Source organism: Phyllopteryx taeniolatus, chromosome 14 (genome assembly GCF_024500385.1).
Source record: "Phyllopteryx taeniolatus isolate TA_2022b chromosome 14, UOR_Ptae_1.2, whole genome shotgun sequence".
Taxonomy (NCBI): Eukaryota; Metazoa; Chordata; class Actinopteri; order Syngnathiformes; family Syngnathidae; genus Phyllopteryx; species Phyllopteryx taeniolatus.
Window position 1 is genome coordinate 22,524,287 of NC_084515.1, and position 16,105 is coordinate 22,540,391.

A 16,105-nucleotide genomic window follows, 5' to 3' on the forward strand; every position below is an offset into this window, starting at 1 on the left:
TAAAGTAGCTGTCGGCGATTTTCACCTATTCAAGTATTACGTATGATGTGTATTAAACCAGTGGTTCTCAAACTTTCTACACCAAGTACCACCTAAAAAAAATACCAAAACTCTTTAAGTATCACCATAATGACCAATGTTAAAATACAGTAGCATAGTAGGCCTAAGTGTTCATCAAAAACCCTGAATTATTATTAATAACATTAACATTATTGGAAGCCACTATAACATTATTTATGCTGCTCTGTACTTAAATAAATAATCAAATTAAAATGTATTGCACAAAAACGTTAAATGCAAATTGTACCTGAATACAAAACTTTTTTTTTTAAATCCATTCTTAAAGATTATATGCATAGAGTTTAAACAACTTAATTGTGCTTAGAGAGTGATTATTTCACGTACCATTAGAGAGAACCCGCACACGACTAGTGGTACTCGTACCACACATTGGGAATCACTGTATTAGGTCATCAAACAACCATGGGTAAACTTACAGTAGCACTAAAAAAATGTTCAGTGCTCTATTTGTATTTATTTGTTCAAGCACATTCTGGCAAGCAGCAGTTTCTTTAATAAGCAGCATGTGCTTAGTGCAACAAGGGCAGGGAAATAGATGGCAATGAATGGCCTTTGGAGTAAACCAAACAAACAAAAGACAGAATCTCTGTCTTGCGGAAAGCCTGTTTATTCTCGGTACAGCGTAATTTCAAGCATTTAAGACAAAAACAAGCAGTACTGGATCAGGCTGAATAAGATTCATTGTAGGTCAAATTGCAAAAAGAAAAAAAATAACATTTTGTATTGTTTTTAATGAAGAGTGGAAAAGGGTCATTTTTCTATCTGTATCTTCTATAGCAGGACATCTTCTGCCTCACACACAACGAGATTTTAGAAGTATGAAATAACCCAAAAAAAAATTTAAAATCCGTTTAACCTGATTTTTACCAAATTGCTGGGATAGGCTCCAGCACTCCCGTAACCCTTGTGAGGATAAGTGGCTCAGAAGATGGATAGTTTTTACGTCAGAACTAAGACACAAATCTGCACATAGTGATCAAAACGATACAACTCAGCGCATAACTGCAAATTTGTGCCAATTGCCAAATATCGACAGTCAAATTTGTCCCTCTGTCGAAAATGTTGTTTTTCTTGTACCCATGTTTTGGTGTCATTTGCAGTTTACTTTGTGATGTGAATCTCATACTTGTGTGTTAGCTGGCAATAGTTCGAGGTATTAAGATCTCGACCCAGCAAACTACAGTATCTTCTCCCATCTTCTCTTATCGGAAGCACGGGCGCTGTCGTAAGACTGTCGTGACTGGAATATAACGGCATGGTTGCAGAGCATGATTCTGCCTGTCTCTCAAGGTTATCAACCAGAAATGATCACATCAAAACAACGGACGGCTCATCCAAAATAATCAATGAATTGTTGCGACACAAAGTGAAACTCAATTAATAATCTTATCTCAGAGCATATGTACAGTACGTTGGTTACAAAGCCGCATGAATTCTTTAGTCGATCTACCACAAATGGTTTTCAGTGCTGTATCAGTATGCAATTGCTCCTGTACATCATATTAGTATCCACGAAATTGCGGTTATAAGCAGTGATCATTCTCGAATTCAACACCAGTCCCTATCAAGTATTCACAACTAGAATTGATAGAATTAAATAAATTTACCGACTTACTGAAAGTAACTACATCGATTCTGAGATGGATATGAATATACTCTGTACTTGTATTGAGCCAAATGGGTACAAACCGCGTGAATATGACTGCAAATATGCTGCACATGCTACCAGACCTTTTGAAGATAGAGAGATTCAATATTCTGCCATGACCAAGCCTTCATCTGATCTCAACCCAATAGAGCAGGGATTACGGACCTGTCAATTAACATGGTAAGGAGTCCATCACAATGAGGCTTCTGTCTTCCATGAGTTCACACATTAGGATACCAACTGGTTCTACCCTGCGTCGCTAAAATAAGCATGTAAGTGAGCATGTGACAGAGAAAACGGCAACTTGGCTAGAAAATGTCAGCAATGAAGTTTCACTCTTTTATGGGAGAGTGAGTTTTTTGTTCACATTCGTGAAAGGCAATGTGCAGCAACTATTGTGGAGAAAAAAAATATTTTGAGCGTCACAGCAAGTATATGAGAAACAAACAGCCAAAAGCACGTGCAATATGAATAATTAAAACACATCTGGAAGCTCAGTTGTTATTTTTACCAGCCCATTAGTTCCAAATAATACTAAGGCAAAATCCGAGGTCTTGTTTCTTGTTGTGAGTTACATTTTGTCTAAAACACAATGAAAGCCTCGCCAGTGGTGAATTGCACACGGGGGCAATCATGACCCCACGTTTCATTCAGAGTATAAACGAAATTAAAGCTACAAGCAACGATGGACGAGCGCTCACAAACGCTTTTCGTGGCGAACCCTCAAAATGATCACCGAACACTGACGCAATGCTCTGTCGACATTAGATGGCGTAGGCGAAAAAAAAAAAAGCTTCAGCACTTTGCATGGCCCATCTGTGTAGGATACCTGCTTCCTATTGGGGATCATCTTTAGTTGGAGTTCTTATAGTTGCGATAACTTTGAACAAGTTGCTTCAAACCATCATGTCATCAGTGCTCGTCATGGCAACGTACAGAGGGAGTGCTTCGTTGTTTTCCGGGTTTGGTCACGTGACGTTCTGCATTTTGCTGACGTAACGTAGTTTCGGCCAAGGGGGATTTTGCCCAAAATGGTTGGAGCACATACATACATAATATTGCAATAAAAAAAATAATTAAAAAATGAGGCAAGTGTGAGCCCTGGAATTCAAAAAATCCAAAACTGCTTCAAACCAAAATGCCCGACTTCCTGTGCATGGGTCCTTGAGACATTTTTGTGCGTCCTGTTATGATGGAGTTTTCTTGTTTTTTTTTCCCCCCCCAGTGGGCGCTCAGGATTGCGTAACTTGGTGCAGCGACACGGTCACGAGAAATATTGAGTCGCTGTTGGAGGAACTTCCTCAACAAAATAGTTTCTCTTTGCGATTGGATGAGTTGTAAATGTGATTTTTAGTCTCATCTTTTTGTGTCAAAAACATTGCTGAGGGTTTCTCCAGCAGTTTGGCAGTTTTCTACCACTGAGTGAGAGTACGAGAGGTGGGGACATTTCAAGCGTGTTTTAACAGTACGCGCATGACCTCAGCCGCTTCACTCGCAAGGCAGTTGCCATAACAACGTACGGCTCTATTGGACGTGAAGACTGGATGAAAGTGGGGGCAAGAAACCAGTCTAGCACCTTTGGTGTCTCTTTTCCTGTGCGCTAAAGGTCAACGGCTGGTTTAACAGTCACGTTTTCAAACTTGAACTGATGCGGGAGTTCATAATCATTCACGTTTGGAAATACATTTCTCATATTCAAGGATTCCTGCAGTTTCGGATCCACCTTAGTCCTTTTGTGTTCCAGATTTGACAATCATTCGTCTGTATTTAATAACCCAGTGAGCGTTTTGCCATAACAAAAGCATGCAAAATAAGACAAGAACTTGCAGTAGAGTTTTACGAAGCGCTAAGGTACGGCAAGCTACAGTATGTCACCATTACTGTGGGGAGACTTTTACACAGAGCTCACCAATTTATCTTCATACTTTTCACTGAGACGTCAAGGGAATTTTACCAAATGCATGGTCATCTTCTAGGTCTTAAACTTAATGAAGTCTGTTGAGGCTCCAGCCGCTCAAGCACTGAGGATGATAAAGGAGAATAACATGCGCTGAGCCGCGGTACGATGCACGGCTTCCCCGACTTTTCACCGGGGACTTGGCTGTATGTGCACTCCTCCATCCACCCTGGATCTTCTGCAATATTTTGGCTAATAATGCATTGGATCATTGATAATGCTGGTGAACAAGAGCAGCGGGCTCGCGGTTCAACCTGTGTGACAACGTCGAATTGAAATCAAAACTTTTCGTTGAACAATCAGAAGCACACTGAATGGTGAGTTTAACCAAACTTAAAACAGGGATTCTCTTATTTACAGGCGCTGCGGAAAACAAAGCTTTGCTAGCAACCTGCTTTTGTTAAGTTTTCCTCCAGACAAGCAGAATATTGTCTTTGATTTGATCAAATACGAGAGTAGAGTGAAAATTAAAAACAGTACAGTATGGCCATTGTCTTGACACAGTTTTCAACTGTTGGAACATAATAATTGTTTGAAGCAATATGCAATTTCATGCCATTTTACGGTGCAGGTATCAGCTTTAAAATTGTTTTGGATGATACACTGACTTGTATGAAGGTGAATCATGGCTCTGTTAGTGCATTATAATGTCGGACACTTTTGTTGTGTTCCGTTCGTAGTTTAGCATATAAATGAAATATGCGTTTGCTTGCAAACAGATGCTCATTTACTAGAATATTACCACAATGTGCTGAAATTAAATTGCGTAGTAAAAAAAAAAAAAAAAAAAAAGGTTTGGGAACAAACCAAAGAAAGCTTGCGATAGCTCCATGTTATGATTTATTATATATGACAATTTGCCATTTACTGTAGGCACCTATTTTTCGCAAAAACATGGAGGTTGACGGGCACGGTTTGCTTTCGCAGGCGACGTAAAATGTTGTGTCAGGCCGGCTCTGTCCCCCGGACCTCGAGTTTGACACATGTGCAAAATAATCCCGATGCACAATCATCACAGTCCGACACATTGAATTTGTCCGGGAACCCCGCAAAAGTCGGTGAGGTTTCTCCACAGCAACTCGCGCAATCACATTTCTGCCAGGTCTCGCAGCACAAGTCCACTAACCCCGCAAATAAAAGAATAAAATACAAATAAAAACACGAGGAGCCCTCCAAATGCTCCCCTGTGAAAGCCAGCAATCTGAATTGCGATGAATTCGTGGAGAGAAACAGCCCGTGGTGGTCGCTGGTGACAAAGACACAGGAGGGGATGCAAAAGGTGCGCTTGCATCCCCCCTCGCGCAACAACAACAACAACAACAACAACAACAACAACACTTGCATCGCGGCGGAAATGGCAACGCGACGTCAGCGGGGATGGGCGCGATGAAACCGCTGGCACGCATTGTAGCCTTGCAATGTAGGTCGACCTGAAAGTCATTTGGAAACCCCCCTCCTCGGCGTGGATGGAGGGATGAGAAGGGGGGTTTCCATTTTGGGGCCACGATCAATAATGCGAGCGCGCCGCAGCCCTGAAAGGCGTCAAAGGAGCGAAATCCACGTGAGGGCGACTGTGGTCAAAGAACAAGCAGAACACACGCCTTCGTAGCTGGCAGTCGCGTTCGAGATGGATTTTTTTTTACACGCGTGGAATTCGCGAGATGAGGAAAATGGGGACCGAGGAAACTGGAACGACGTTGCGCGGCGTGCTTACTGTCAAATCAATTCCCTCTGGGGGGGGGGGGGGGGGGGGGTGGGGGGGGGGGGGTTGGGTGGGTGGGGAGGGAGATGGAGAGCCTCTTCCTCCTTTCCGGCGTGGGAATCCGAAATTCACACCATGCAAAACGGGCTGCTGTGAGGCGGGGGTCGTTCCATCCTCGGAGTGAGACAGAAAGATGATGGCTCCCAGCATCCGAAAAGGAGCGAGCCAGAGCCGGCTGTGGGGAGGATGTGAGGGAGCGGCCGGGGCCGGGGCACACTGCGCACAGGACGGGAGGCGAGAGACGCTCACTTCGCTCTCGCTCTCGCTCTCTCTCTCGCTCTCTCTCTCTCTCTCTCTCTCTCTCTCTCTCTCTCTCTCTCTCTCTCTCTCTCCCTTTCACAAAACGGCGGCCCTTCATCCCTGCGAGACAGACTGACAGACAACAGTGATAACAGCGGCACCCACTGGTGATGAAAGGGACATAGCGCCTGGTTTAGCTTCACGAGTGAAGTTCTCAGACTGGGAGGAAGTGTGTAAATAAATGACAGTTGCTTTTGGCAATTTCCATGATTTTTTTGTCCAAATGTGACCTCAAAGCGCCGTGCGGCCTTCAGATTAGCTGAAGAGCAGTTCGCAGAGAGCTTCACGGAAAGCGTCGGATGAAGTCTTGTAACGCACGCCGCCACTGGACTCGAGAGCAGTGGAGACGCGTTCTCTGGCATGACGAATCGCGCTTCTCCATCTGCCGATGTGATGGATGAGTCTCGGTTTGGCGGTTGCCAGGAGAACGGTACTCGTCTGACTGCATTGCCCCAAGTTTCCGATTTGGTGGAGGGAGGTGATGGTACGAGGTTGTTTTTCAGGAGCTGGGCTTGGCCAGGAACTCTGAACTTTGGACAATTCCGTGCTCCCAACTTTGTGGGAACACTTTGGAGCTGGCCCCTTCTTCTTCCAACGTGACACAAAGGTCTTTGGTTTCAAGCGACTTTTTAGAGGGAACTTCCATGGGTCGATGCAGCAGGATAACCGACGACATTTCCGAAGGAATCTTCCCAACACTGCGCATTAGTACGACGGAATTTTCATCATCTGATCCGGTTCAAAGTCCATGTCGTACGCACTTTGTCCTCACTCGTAAGACAATTCAGCGCACTGGTAGAACAGCTAGGGGGCACAAGTAGAACGACTGCGTCTCACTAGGACAAATATTTATCGGACAATTGACTCAGTGCAGCTCTGTCTGCAGACTCTGTTCTGTCCCTATTTGTCTCTCTTTCTGTGTTTTCATCTGCGTGTGACATTTCTTTGTTCAGTCACGCGTAGCCCATTTCAAAATGCCACAGTCATTGGCATTGGTGGCAAACGAAATCTTGCGCACATTGTTCTCACGTGCACTGTTTGCTTGGGTGCGCAAGAAAAGCTCTGTGGGTGTCGCGATTATGTATGCCCCCTCGCTGGGCCGTACCTGTTTATGCACCGACTGAAGCCTCCTCTCGCAAAATACTCCGTTTGAGCGACTCTGCTCACCGGCCCATCCCTCGCTGCCTAATGACCTGACATCTCCAGCGGGATCATTAAACTTTCATGCGAGCTAATCTAAAAATTGAAGTCCCCTTAAGCAAGACTCTTGCACGCACCAGTGGAGCAGCTCACAAGGCCGTATGTCAGATGTGCGGTTCTCCTGCGAAGCAGCTCGAAGGGTGTAACAGCGAACATGTTTAACACGATGTTGAAAGGTGGCCTAGCGTGCTCAATGAAGTCGCATGTAAAAAGGGACATGGTTTGTAGTCCAGACGCCATTGCTAAAATGTCACTTGCGGTGTACAAACGTGGCCAAGCGGAATCATTTCTTCTCATATGGTGACTTGCGGCTTCTCCAATCGCAGTGAGTCACTCGTATGATTTGTTTGCCGCCATTTTTTATTAATTTTTTCTTATGGATGCACTTACTGACACAACCACTGGAACGCTCCAGTGGCTGGGTACGCTCGGGACCGATCGTCTATCAATCATAAGGCACTTATTATTCACACTCACATCTGGGCCTTTTGGGAAATTTGGATTTAGATTCTTTAGTATTTCATACCTCTTTTCGGACAGTGTAGGGAAATGTAGTCCCTGGAAATCGCCCACACGAGCACGGTTAGTACATGCAAACTGCACACAGAAAGTAGGAATTGGATGAAATATCAATATTGAAAGGTATTGCCTCGTTACCTGTTATGAAACAGTATCAATAGAGCAGTATCAAATATCGATATTGTTGCTGTGTGATGATCTCAACGCGGCAGATCTAACAAAACACGTTTCGTTAGCAATTTTGTTTTATTTGCTCCGGAAAAATGTTGATTTGGCATCTGTTAGTTTTTTTTTATGAGATAACATTTTAGTTCTAGTTAGTTATGCAATTTAAATGTAAATAATGTGATACATTGTAGATTACTTCCAATACATCAATTATTTATTTTTTGATATTAAGATTTATTTTATTATTATTTTTTTTTTACTGTTAAAATATTGTGACATTATCGTATGTATGGCTATGAAACCACGTTACATACCACTGGAACAAGACTACACCAACCGTGAAGGATTGACAGGATCGTGATGGTGTTTAGATTTTTTTTTTTTTTCCCCAGCTAGTATTTTGGACAGCGACAGAAGTAACTAAAATATTTGACACAAAGCTACCAATAATTTCCTTTAAAGGCTGAAAAGGAAGAGTCATTGCATCTTTTAGCATCACGGTTACCTAAATAATTCATCCAAATAACTGAAAAGAGCTTAACCAGGACGATATCAACATTTGAGAATGATCCTGAAATAGGCCAAACCTGAATCCATTTCAAAACTTTGTTGCGTGAGGAGGGTTGTACGCAAAACGTGCGCGATGAGACTGGAGACAAGGGGAAACAACTCGTGTTGATGTTGGCATTAAAACGGCTGCAGCATGTACAGTAGCGTTATTGTGAATGTGAGTAGGCGTATAAATATCGAGAAAACCCCGAGGTCAAAAGTTCCGCTCTTGTGCCCCTTGCAACTGCTTGCAAGTGCTACATATTTACTAAACAGGAGCACTCAAGGCATCAGAACTAAATCAGATTCCACCCCTGCCAAGTTTCACGTACGATCTGATGGGGAAACAGACGAGTTGATCTTAGATGTCTACTGGTCAAAAAATACACACAAACTGGAACATAACCACCTCCCATTGGTGCATTTAGGGCGAAGTGCGTTTTTCTTTAGATGAATATAGGACTTTACATCGATGACTCTCGAACGCAATTTTGCATTTACAGTTTTTGAATTTTGGAATTCTGGAATATTGTGAGACTATTGAATGACAACTATCTGATGCGTGCTGAGTGTTTTTCAGCACCACGGAGAGTTCCACGTAGCGACAAGCCTGGCAGTTCTCCTCACAGCAAATATTCGAGTGTGTGTGTTGTGTGTGTGAGTGTGTGTGACTGTCAGTGATTCCCTGTGGCGTTGCAAAGAACTCAGGGGTCTTTAAATCCCAAACATGCAGCATAAACATCCCTCAGGGGCTGGAGCATCTGTCTGACCGCCGACGGGCACGTTGGCCAACTAGGTATTAGTTGTTTTGTCAAAAGGACTTGAACAGGTTGTCTCAGACAGAGAGAGAGAGAGAGAGAGAGAGAGAGAGAGAGAGAGAAAGAGAGAGAAATCCTTTTTATTTCCTTTCAAAACCTTCCAAATGTATCCTGCTGACAAGCCACAGGCACAATGACAGAAAAGCGTTTCCACAGCAACACACTCTAAGATGCACATTCTGTTCATTGTTGGAGATGGAAATATGAGTGCTCAAAGCACAATTGCACAGATTTCGCAATGCATTACCTGATGTAAACAACACATACTAGACCGTACTTTTAAGACATGCAGGTTATTTTCCTGAGCGATTAAAAAAAATATATATTTTTTTATTGGGTTGTTGAATTACTAATATCAGCTCTTTGTGAAAGGAAAGTAACAAAGTAAGGATTACATACTGTTGTTACTGTGCATAATATTCTTCTTGAGTCTTGAATGGGAAACCTGTATCTGGTTGTTCGGTAGCATGGTCATGTCACTGATGCATAATTTGGGTACAACAAGATGTTCCAGCCGACCAGTTGAGGGTGAAGAAGTCAGCTGGGATAGGCTACAGCGACCCCCCCACCCCCTCAATAGGAAAAGTCCTATTGAGAATGGACAGATGCAAGATGCTCCCGCTTTTGATTTAGATACTGTTTTTTTCCCCGATATGTACTCGTAGTGGTAGTTGTAGTCATTTGTGGTTGCAACAGACTCATCTTGTAGTTTGGTAACATACTGCATAATATCCCCACGGATTATGATTTTTTTAATTATTATTTTGTTCGTATTACTTTAGTCATGTAAGCATGTAAACACTTGTAATGTTCTTCCTCTGGTTTCTATCATTATTAGTCTTGCTTTGGTTTTTAAAAATTTGTTTTATTTTTTACGAGGTGACAGCGAATGCAGCATCAGTCTGCTCCCAGTCTCCTCTCATCCTTTGTGCCTTTCATCCAATCAGCGCTCAGATTCGGCGTACTGACAGCTCATTGGCTGGGAAGGAGGAAGACGCGAAGACAGAGGACTGGATACTTTGCAGGCAACCTCTTCTGCGGCTAATGACATTAATATTTCCTTATTTCGTTAACATAGTCAGAGTTAGCGCTGCATATTATTTCCCATTGGCTGTTCTTTGAATATTGTGTGTTTGTTTTGACTGTTTTGTGTTTGAATGGACGTCTGCAAATGATGTCGGGCCTGTGGTGCCGCTCAGCCACTGAATTGAGCCTCCCACGGTGCAACTGAGCTGTTGCGAGTCTGAAGGTAAGCGAAAGCTTCCATGGGACGCCATGAGGTGACGTCATGGTGCATCGGGGAGTCTTATCATTACGTCAAAAAAAAAAACAATGGGATGAACTCACTCTTTGGAGTATAATAAAAAACAGGAGTAATTTACTTGGTATTAAATGAGCATTTAATGAAAATGTGGTTGCCCATTGTTTGGCAGCCACACACTACCCTAGTTTTTGCATCTTAGCATGCTAACAGTGGCTAATGAGCTCAACTTGGAGCAAAGACTAGTCGGTTTGAAATGCATGTTCATTCAGGAATAGATAATTCGCTGTACCTGCTTCTCCTCGCTCGGGTCGCGGGCGTCCTGGAGGCCATCCCAGCGCAAAAAAAAATGATTCTCTCGCGTTTTAGGACAAAAGCGAAAACATCAGCGCCCTCTAGGGGGCATTCAAGGCAAGGCCACTGACGTTAATTTAGGTCAAATCAACATTACATGACAGAAGCAAAATGTACACTTCCCCTTGGCCAAAATGGCCAAACGAAAGATGGAAAATGGTTCACTTCCCAGACAGGTGGGAGGCAGATTGTCTGTAAAATTGTCTAACGTAAAAGACACACCTGTTTGTCATGTGCGGAGCAACGTGGCTCCAACAAAGAATATAACGTCATTGAATTAATGATACATTTTTGGCAGGGGCTGTTAATAGTTGGAAGTTTGGATTTTTATTGAAGGCAAATTCTTATTTTTTGGGGGGTTGTTTTGTTGTTGGCCTTTGAATTTTTTTTTACAAATGAATGTATGTACGGAAAAATGCACATCTGCTTGTTCTCGTAGGTGTTGCTGTCTGAATGATGATTAAGCGATGTCTGATGTTGAGGTCACGTACGCCGACTTCATCGCCTCTGGCAGGACAGGACGTAGGAATGCCCTCCACGACATCCTGCAGAGTCCTACGGACCCTGAAGGCCGAGAGCTGCCCCTTACCCTGTCCCTCTCCCAACTTCACATCAATGCAGGAGGCGGAGGTAAACTGTCTATTATCTGTTGTATTTGGAGATGGGTAGAAAGGAGCCCGAATTTGTACTCAAGTAAGAGTAGTGTTACTTAAGTAAAGTAAGTAAAAAGTCATCGTCCAAATAATTAGGAGTGTTAAGCGAAAATAATACTTAAGTACAGAGTAATTGAGGAGTAGCTTTTATACATTTTTAGTTAATCATTTGTATGAACAAAAACATGTTTAAGAATCAAGCATACTTGTTCAGCTTTTTAAACTGTTTTTTTTTTTCCAGGCCTTTACTGCAGCCTCTTTTAGTTCTTGTTTGTTTCTGGGGGTTTCTCCCTTCAGTCTCCTCTTCAGGAGGTAAAAAGCATGCTCTATTGGGTATAGGTGCGGTGATTGACTTGGCCAGTTGAAGACCTTCCACTTTTTCCCCCTGATGAAGTCCTTTGTTGCGTTGGCAGTGTGTTTTGGGTCATTGCCTTGTTGCATGATGAAGCTTCTCCCGATTAGTGCTGATGCATTTTTCTGCAAATTGCCAGACAAAATGGTTTTGCAGACTTCAGAATTCATTCTGCTGCTACCATCATGTGGCTCACCTCTGTCCTTCTTTGCAAAATCCAATCTGTATATTTCTTCTCTCGAAGTCTTCTTCAAACAGTGGATTGTGATACCTTCACCTGTGGAGGTTGGCAGTGATCTCACTAACTGTTGTCTTTGGGTGTTTCTTCACAGCTCTCACTATGTTTCTGTCATCAACTGCTGTTGATAGTCTTGGCCGACCTGTTCGATGTCTTTCGCTCAGTACACCAGTAGTTTCTTCCTTTTTCAGGACATTCCAAATTGTTGAAGAAGAAGAAGAAGAAGAAGAATCATCTTTTATTGTCATGAACATGCATGCATGCACACGAAATTTGTTCTCTGCATTTAACCCATCACAGTGAACACATACACATGTTAGTGGAACACACTGGAGCAGGGGGCAGCTGAAGCGCCCGGGGAGCATTTCGGGGTATCAGTGTCTTGCTCAAGGACACCACAGCCGTGAGTCCGGGGGATGTTGGCGGATGGTCCAGTCGGGGTTTTGAACCTAGGTCCCCCACGGTGGCAGGCGATGATCTTAACCATTGGGCCACGGCTGCCCGTATTGTATTGGCTATGCCCAATGTTTGTGCAATAGCTATGATAAATTTTCCCTCTTCTCTCCACTTCAAAAGGGTTTGCTTTTCTCCCATAGACAGCTCTCTTGTCGTCATGTTTGCTTAATAGCAAATGCAGTTTTCACAGGTGAAACCCAAAGCCAAAAACAAGCACTATCTAATGTTTAAGTAATCAATCTAAAAGGCAACACCTGGGCAACTAGTCACATGTTGCAATAATTTTGCTCATTTGAAAAGTGGGTGGGTTCAAACAAAAGGTTTCTCTGTCCTGAGTTAACACATCTATATGTATATGCCACGATATAAAAGCTGGAATTCTGAACCTTTGTCTCTTATTCATCTTTTGATCGGAAACGCAAATGTCTTCGGTATACAACAAAAACAAAGGAATTGACCTTGCCGTTCCAATACTTTGGAAGGGGACTGTAGGTGGTAACTGGTCATGTAAGTGGTCGTCAGTACGACCACCAGTGGACAAAATTAGCAACAACAGTTACATTTATTGAAAAATTGCCGTTAATGTGTTCTATTCCCACTGCCCTCAGTCCACGGTCCAGAAGTAGTCCGTGGGCTGTATGTTTGACACCCCTGCTTTCGCAGTTCCCAGTCACGCTTTGGACTTGCCAACGCAGTCGTCATATTTGTAAAAACTGGAGAATTAGGTCAGCTGTTCAAATTCAAACTAAACTGCTGCTGTTTTGAAAAGAAAGCCCAATTGAGACTGAGATGGTAACAGAATATCTTTCCTTCTCTTGCTCTCAGATGCAAACGACGCTGATGACACCCAAAGCTCATTCTCCTCGGCTCAAAGAGAGGCGGCGCAAAAGAACAGCTAACCTGCCGCAGTCCCTCGCCGGTGAACAGAACATTGCCGGATTGATTCCCGGCCTTGGTGGGTCCAAAGCCTCTCTTGACGCCTGGCAGGTAGCTGGAGGCTAACAGAATATTGATGCATTCGCATTATCAATACTACTGATGAGACTAGTTAGTAGCAAGTCACTCTAAAACCTAAAATCCAGTGGGGAGGCAATGAACTGGATTATGCGCTTTGCTCTCACACCTTCTGTGCACTACAACAACAGACTTGACAGCAAGTGCTTTAGAGTTCAAGTGAAATGAGAGCAAGTTGTGTTTTTCTCCATTGAATGAATGAGGTGCAGTGCTAAAACACTGATTGGGGTGAATGGAAAAAGAGAGCCTCTGTTGCTTTTGTAGTTGTGCAAGCAATTTGTGAGCCCACTGAGACGTGTTAATGTAATGGGTCGCAGTGGAGCTAGCATGTGTATAGAGGTAGTGATGCTGATAGGGATTATATTGCTAGTTAATGGCGTGTGCTTCCTTGAAATTGACAATACTGTTCTGAAAATTGGACCAGATGTAAGCAGGGCTGGAAACACCTCGAATCTTGTCCACTGTTGTGTGACTAAATTGGACTGTCATATCCTCTCATTTATGTGGTAAATCGAGTTCGAATCGTGTAATTAAAACTCAAACCATTTCAAATATGAATCATCACTAGTGGAATATATCACATCACAAACAAAAGCCAAGCTATCGTATATAAAACGGTTACATTGACTTGTTCTTTTAATTATTTTTTTTGCTCGGTGTACATTTAATTATTTATTACATTGAATTTACGGATGAAGAAAAGTCTAGTAGTTGATTTTGTAATCAGCTAGAAATAATGTGGTCATAAATAATCAAATGTGTCCCTCTGAGCATCATCCAATTGTTTATCTTTTGAACGAGGAAAAATATGATAACTGACTCAGAATTGTAGACCGTTGTTGTGTTGAGCTCACGTACTATTACAAACACACAACATTCAAATACGATCAAACGAAAGGGTGATCAATGCTTTACGCATAAAAACTAATCTGCTGTTGAAACAGCAAACGGCCAACTTTGACTTCAATGTATCCCCCACTCTTTCCGAGTTACCATGGATACAATCTTAATCTGAATTCTTCAATTTACCAAGACGTTGGGCAACTCCATCTGTGAGCAGCTCGGACAAATTCAATATACTTAATTTCTTCAAATAGTACCTGTGTCCAAATGAATTCCCAGGAGTGTGGTGACCTTGAGCAAATATGCACTGTACCTCAAAAATGCTGCTTATCCTCAGTAGGGTCACGGGTGAGCCTATCCCAGCTGACTTTGGTTGAGAGGCGGGATTGACCCTGGACTGGTTGCAGGCCAAACGTAGGGCACATGTCAACAATCATTCAGACTCACCTACGCACCTAAGGGACAATTTATAGTCGACTGTTAACCTGCACACGGCGGCTGGAGCGTGAATTTGAACCCCCAACCATAGAACTGCAGGGCTAACCAGTTGGCTACCGTAAGACTATTCAAAATAACATAATAATAAGAATGCATTTATACAAATAAAAGCACTATATGAGGAAAGATGGGAATCAAAATCAGTGTCTGTCATGACAGTATATAACCCATAAAATAAGTTATTGTGCTCAGTCAGATAAAAGCAGGCAGGTAACAGTTTGAAACAACAACTCGACATTAGCCATTTGAGTTCCTGTACAGTATTAATCATTACTGAAATCTCGGTGGTGCAGCGTCACTGCATGCTTTGTTGGAGCACATGCCACTGAACCTTACAATGTGACGATTTCCCTTAAAATAATCTTCCCGCTTGCCATCTCTCGTGGAAATGTCGAAGAGGGAGTTTATACTGTCAGGTTGATGTGCATCTAAGTCCAGCAACCCACTAGTTTATTATTACATTTATAATATTTGTACATTACAAAAAATATATCTATATAATTGAATCTTTGCAGTTTAGCTATGTGCAAGTAACAATTTACACCTAGTCTCTTCAAATGTGTTGTGATTTTTATTCTATGTATTTATTTTTGTTTTACTCATCAAAAATCGACAAAGAAGACAAAATGAGCAGTTGTGGACCATGAAATAGTTATTATGCTCTGTGACCCATGCTGTACTTACACTTTCATTCATTTTCCATAAAATTACAAACGTGCACATATGAATTAGTGAATTTAACAGGGAGTGACAGGTTAATGCTCTTGCCATAACTAGGCTCCTGTTTCCTCTATTTTCATTATCCATCCATCCATTATGCTTAGCTAAATACTTTATCCTTTTGCTAAATTAATTGTTGGCTTCTTGCTTATTTGCCACAGATAACAGTACCAATTGTCTCTTCTAACTTTTAGCAAAACGTGAAAAAAGTGCATTCCTCAAAACATGGACCTCTTTCTTTAATGTAGATAATTATGCAATATTGTGTGGAGCTTCCAGTAAGTGTGCCATGTTTGTGTGAAAGTGTCTATTACTTCTTACACAGAGGCACACTATATTCCCGATACAGTGCGTGGTAATGGCTACATCCGATAATTGACTTCCATAAAGGAGCATCATGCATGTAGTTTTGAAACTGTATACATTTAAGAGTGAGTGTATTTATTGTCCAGTTTTACAAACTATACTTTCCTCTTCATGTGAATAGTAATCGGTTTGTATGGCACTCCTCCAATCAGGTTATTTGTACACTACTACCATGTGACCATAGTGACGACACTGTGTAAACCCAGCTATTTATAAATCACCTTGTAGGAATGTGAGGTGCATGTGTTTGATAAATGTCTTAATTGTATGTTGTTTGTGAGCTATTTTCTACACTTTGTGTCGGTCAAAGTAAAATAAATGACTGATGGCATTGACCTTTGGCTGTGC

At 42.3% G+C, this 16,105-nt stretch overlaps 2 protein-coding genes across 8 annotated transcripts in view; one reads left to right on the forward strand and one right to left on the reverse strand.

Annotated features, from left to right (window-relative positions):
* The window catches only part of ctnnd2b (catenin (cadherin-associated protein), delta 2b), a 122,097-nt gene extending 111,096 nt beyond the window's left edge, over positions 1-11,001 (reverse strand). For 2 of the 7 annotated variants that reach the window (XM_061796617.1, XM_061796610.1), the window contains exon 1: positions 10,556-11,000. The gene's annotated coding sequence lies outside the window, so the exon portion shown is untranslated. Of the gene's footprint in view, positions 1-5,400; positions 5,434-10,555 lie in introns of those variants that run through there. The other 5 variants (XM_061796614.1, XM_061796615.1, XM_061796613.1 and 2 more) reach the window with 4 other exon arrangements.
* Positions 11,002-11,069: 68 nt separating this feature from the next.
* LOC133488590 (cAMP-dependent protein kinase inhibitor alpha-like) lies at positions 11,070-16,092 on the forward strand. The gene is made up of 2 exons (XM_061796624.1): positions 11,070-11,247; positions 13,142-16,092. Exons 1-2 carry the CDS (start codon positions 11,085-11,087, stop codon positions 13,213-13,215), a joined length of 237 nt encoding a protein of 78 aa, XP_061652608.1. The 5' UTR covers positions 11,070-11,084; the 3' UTR covers positions 13,216-16,092.
* The last annotated feature ends 13 nt before the right edge of the window (positions 16,093-16,105 follow it).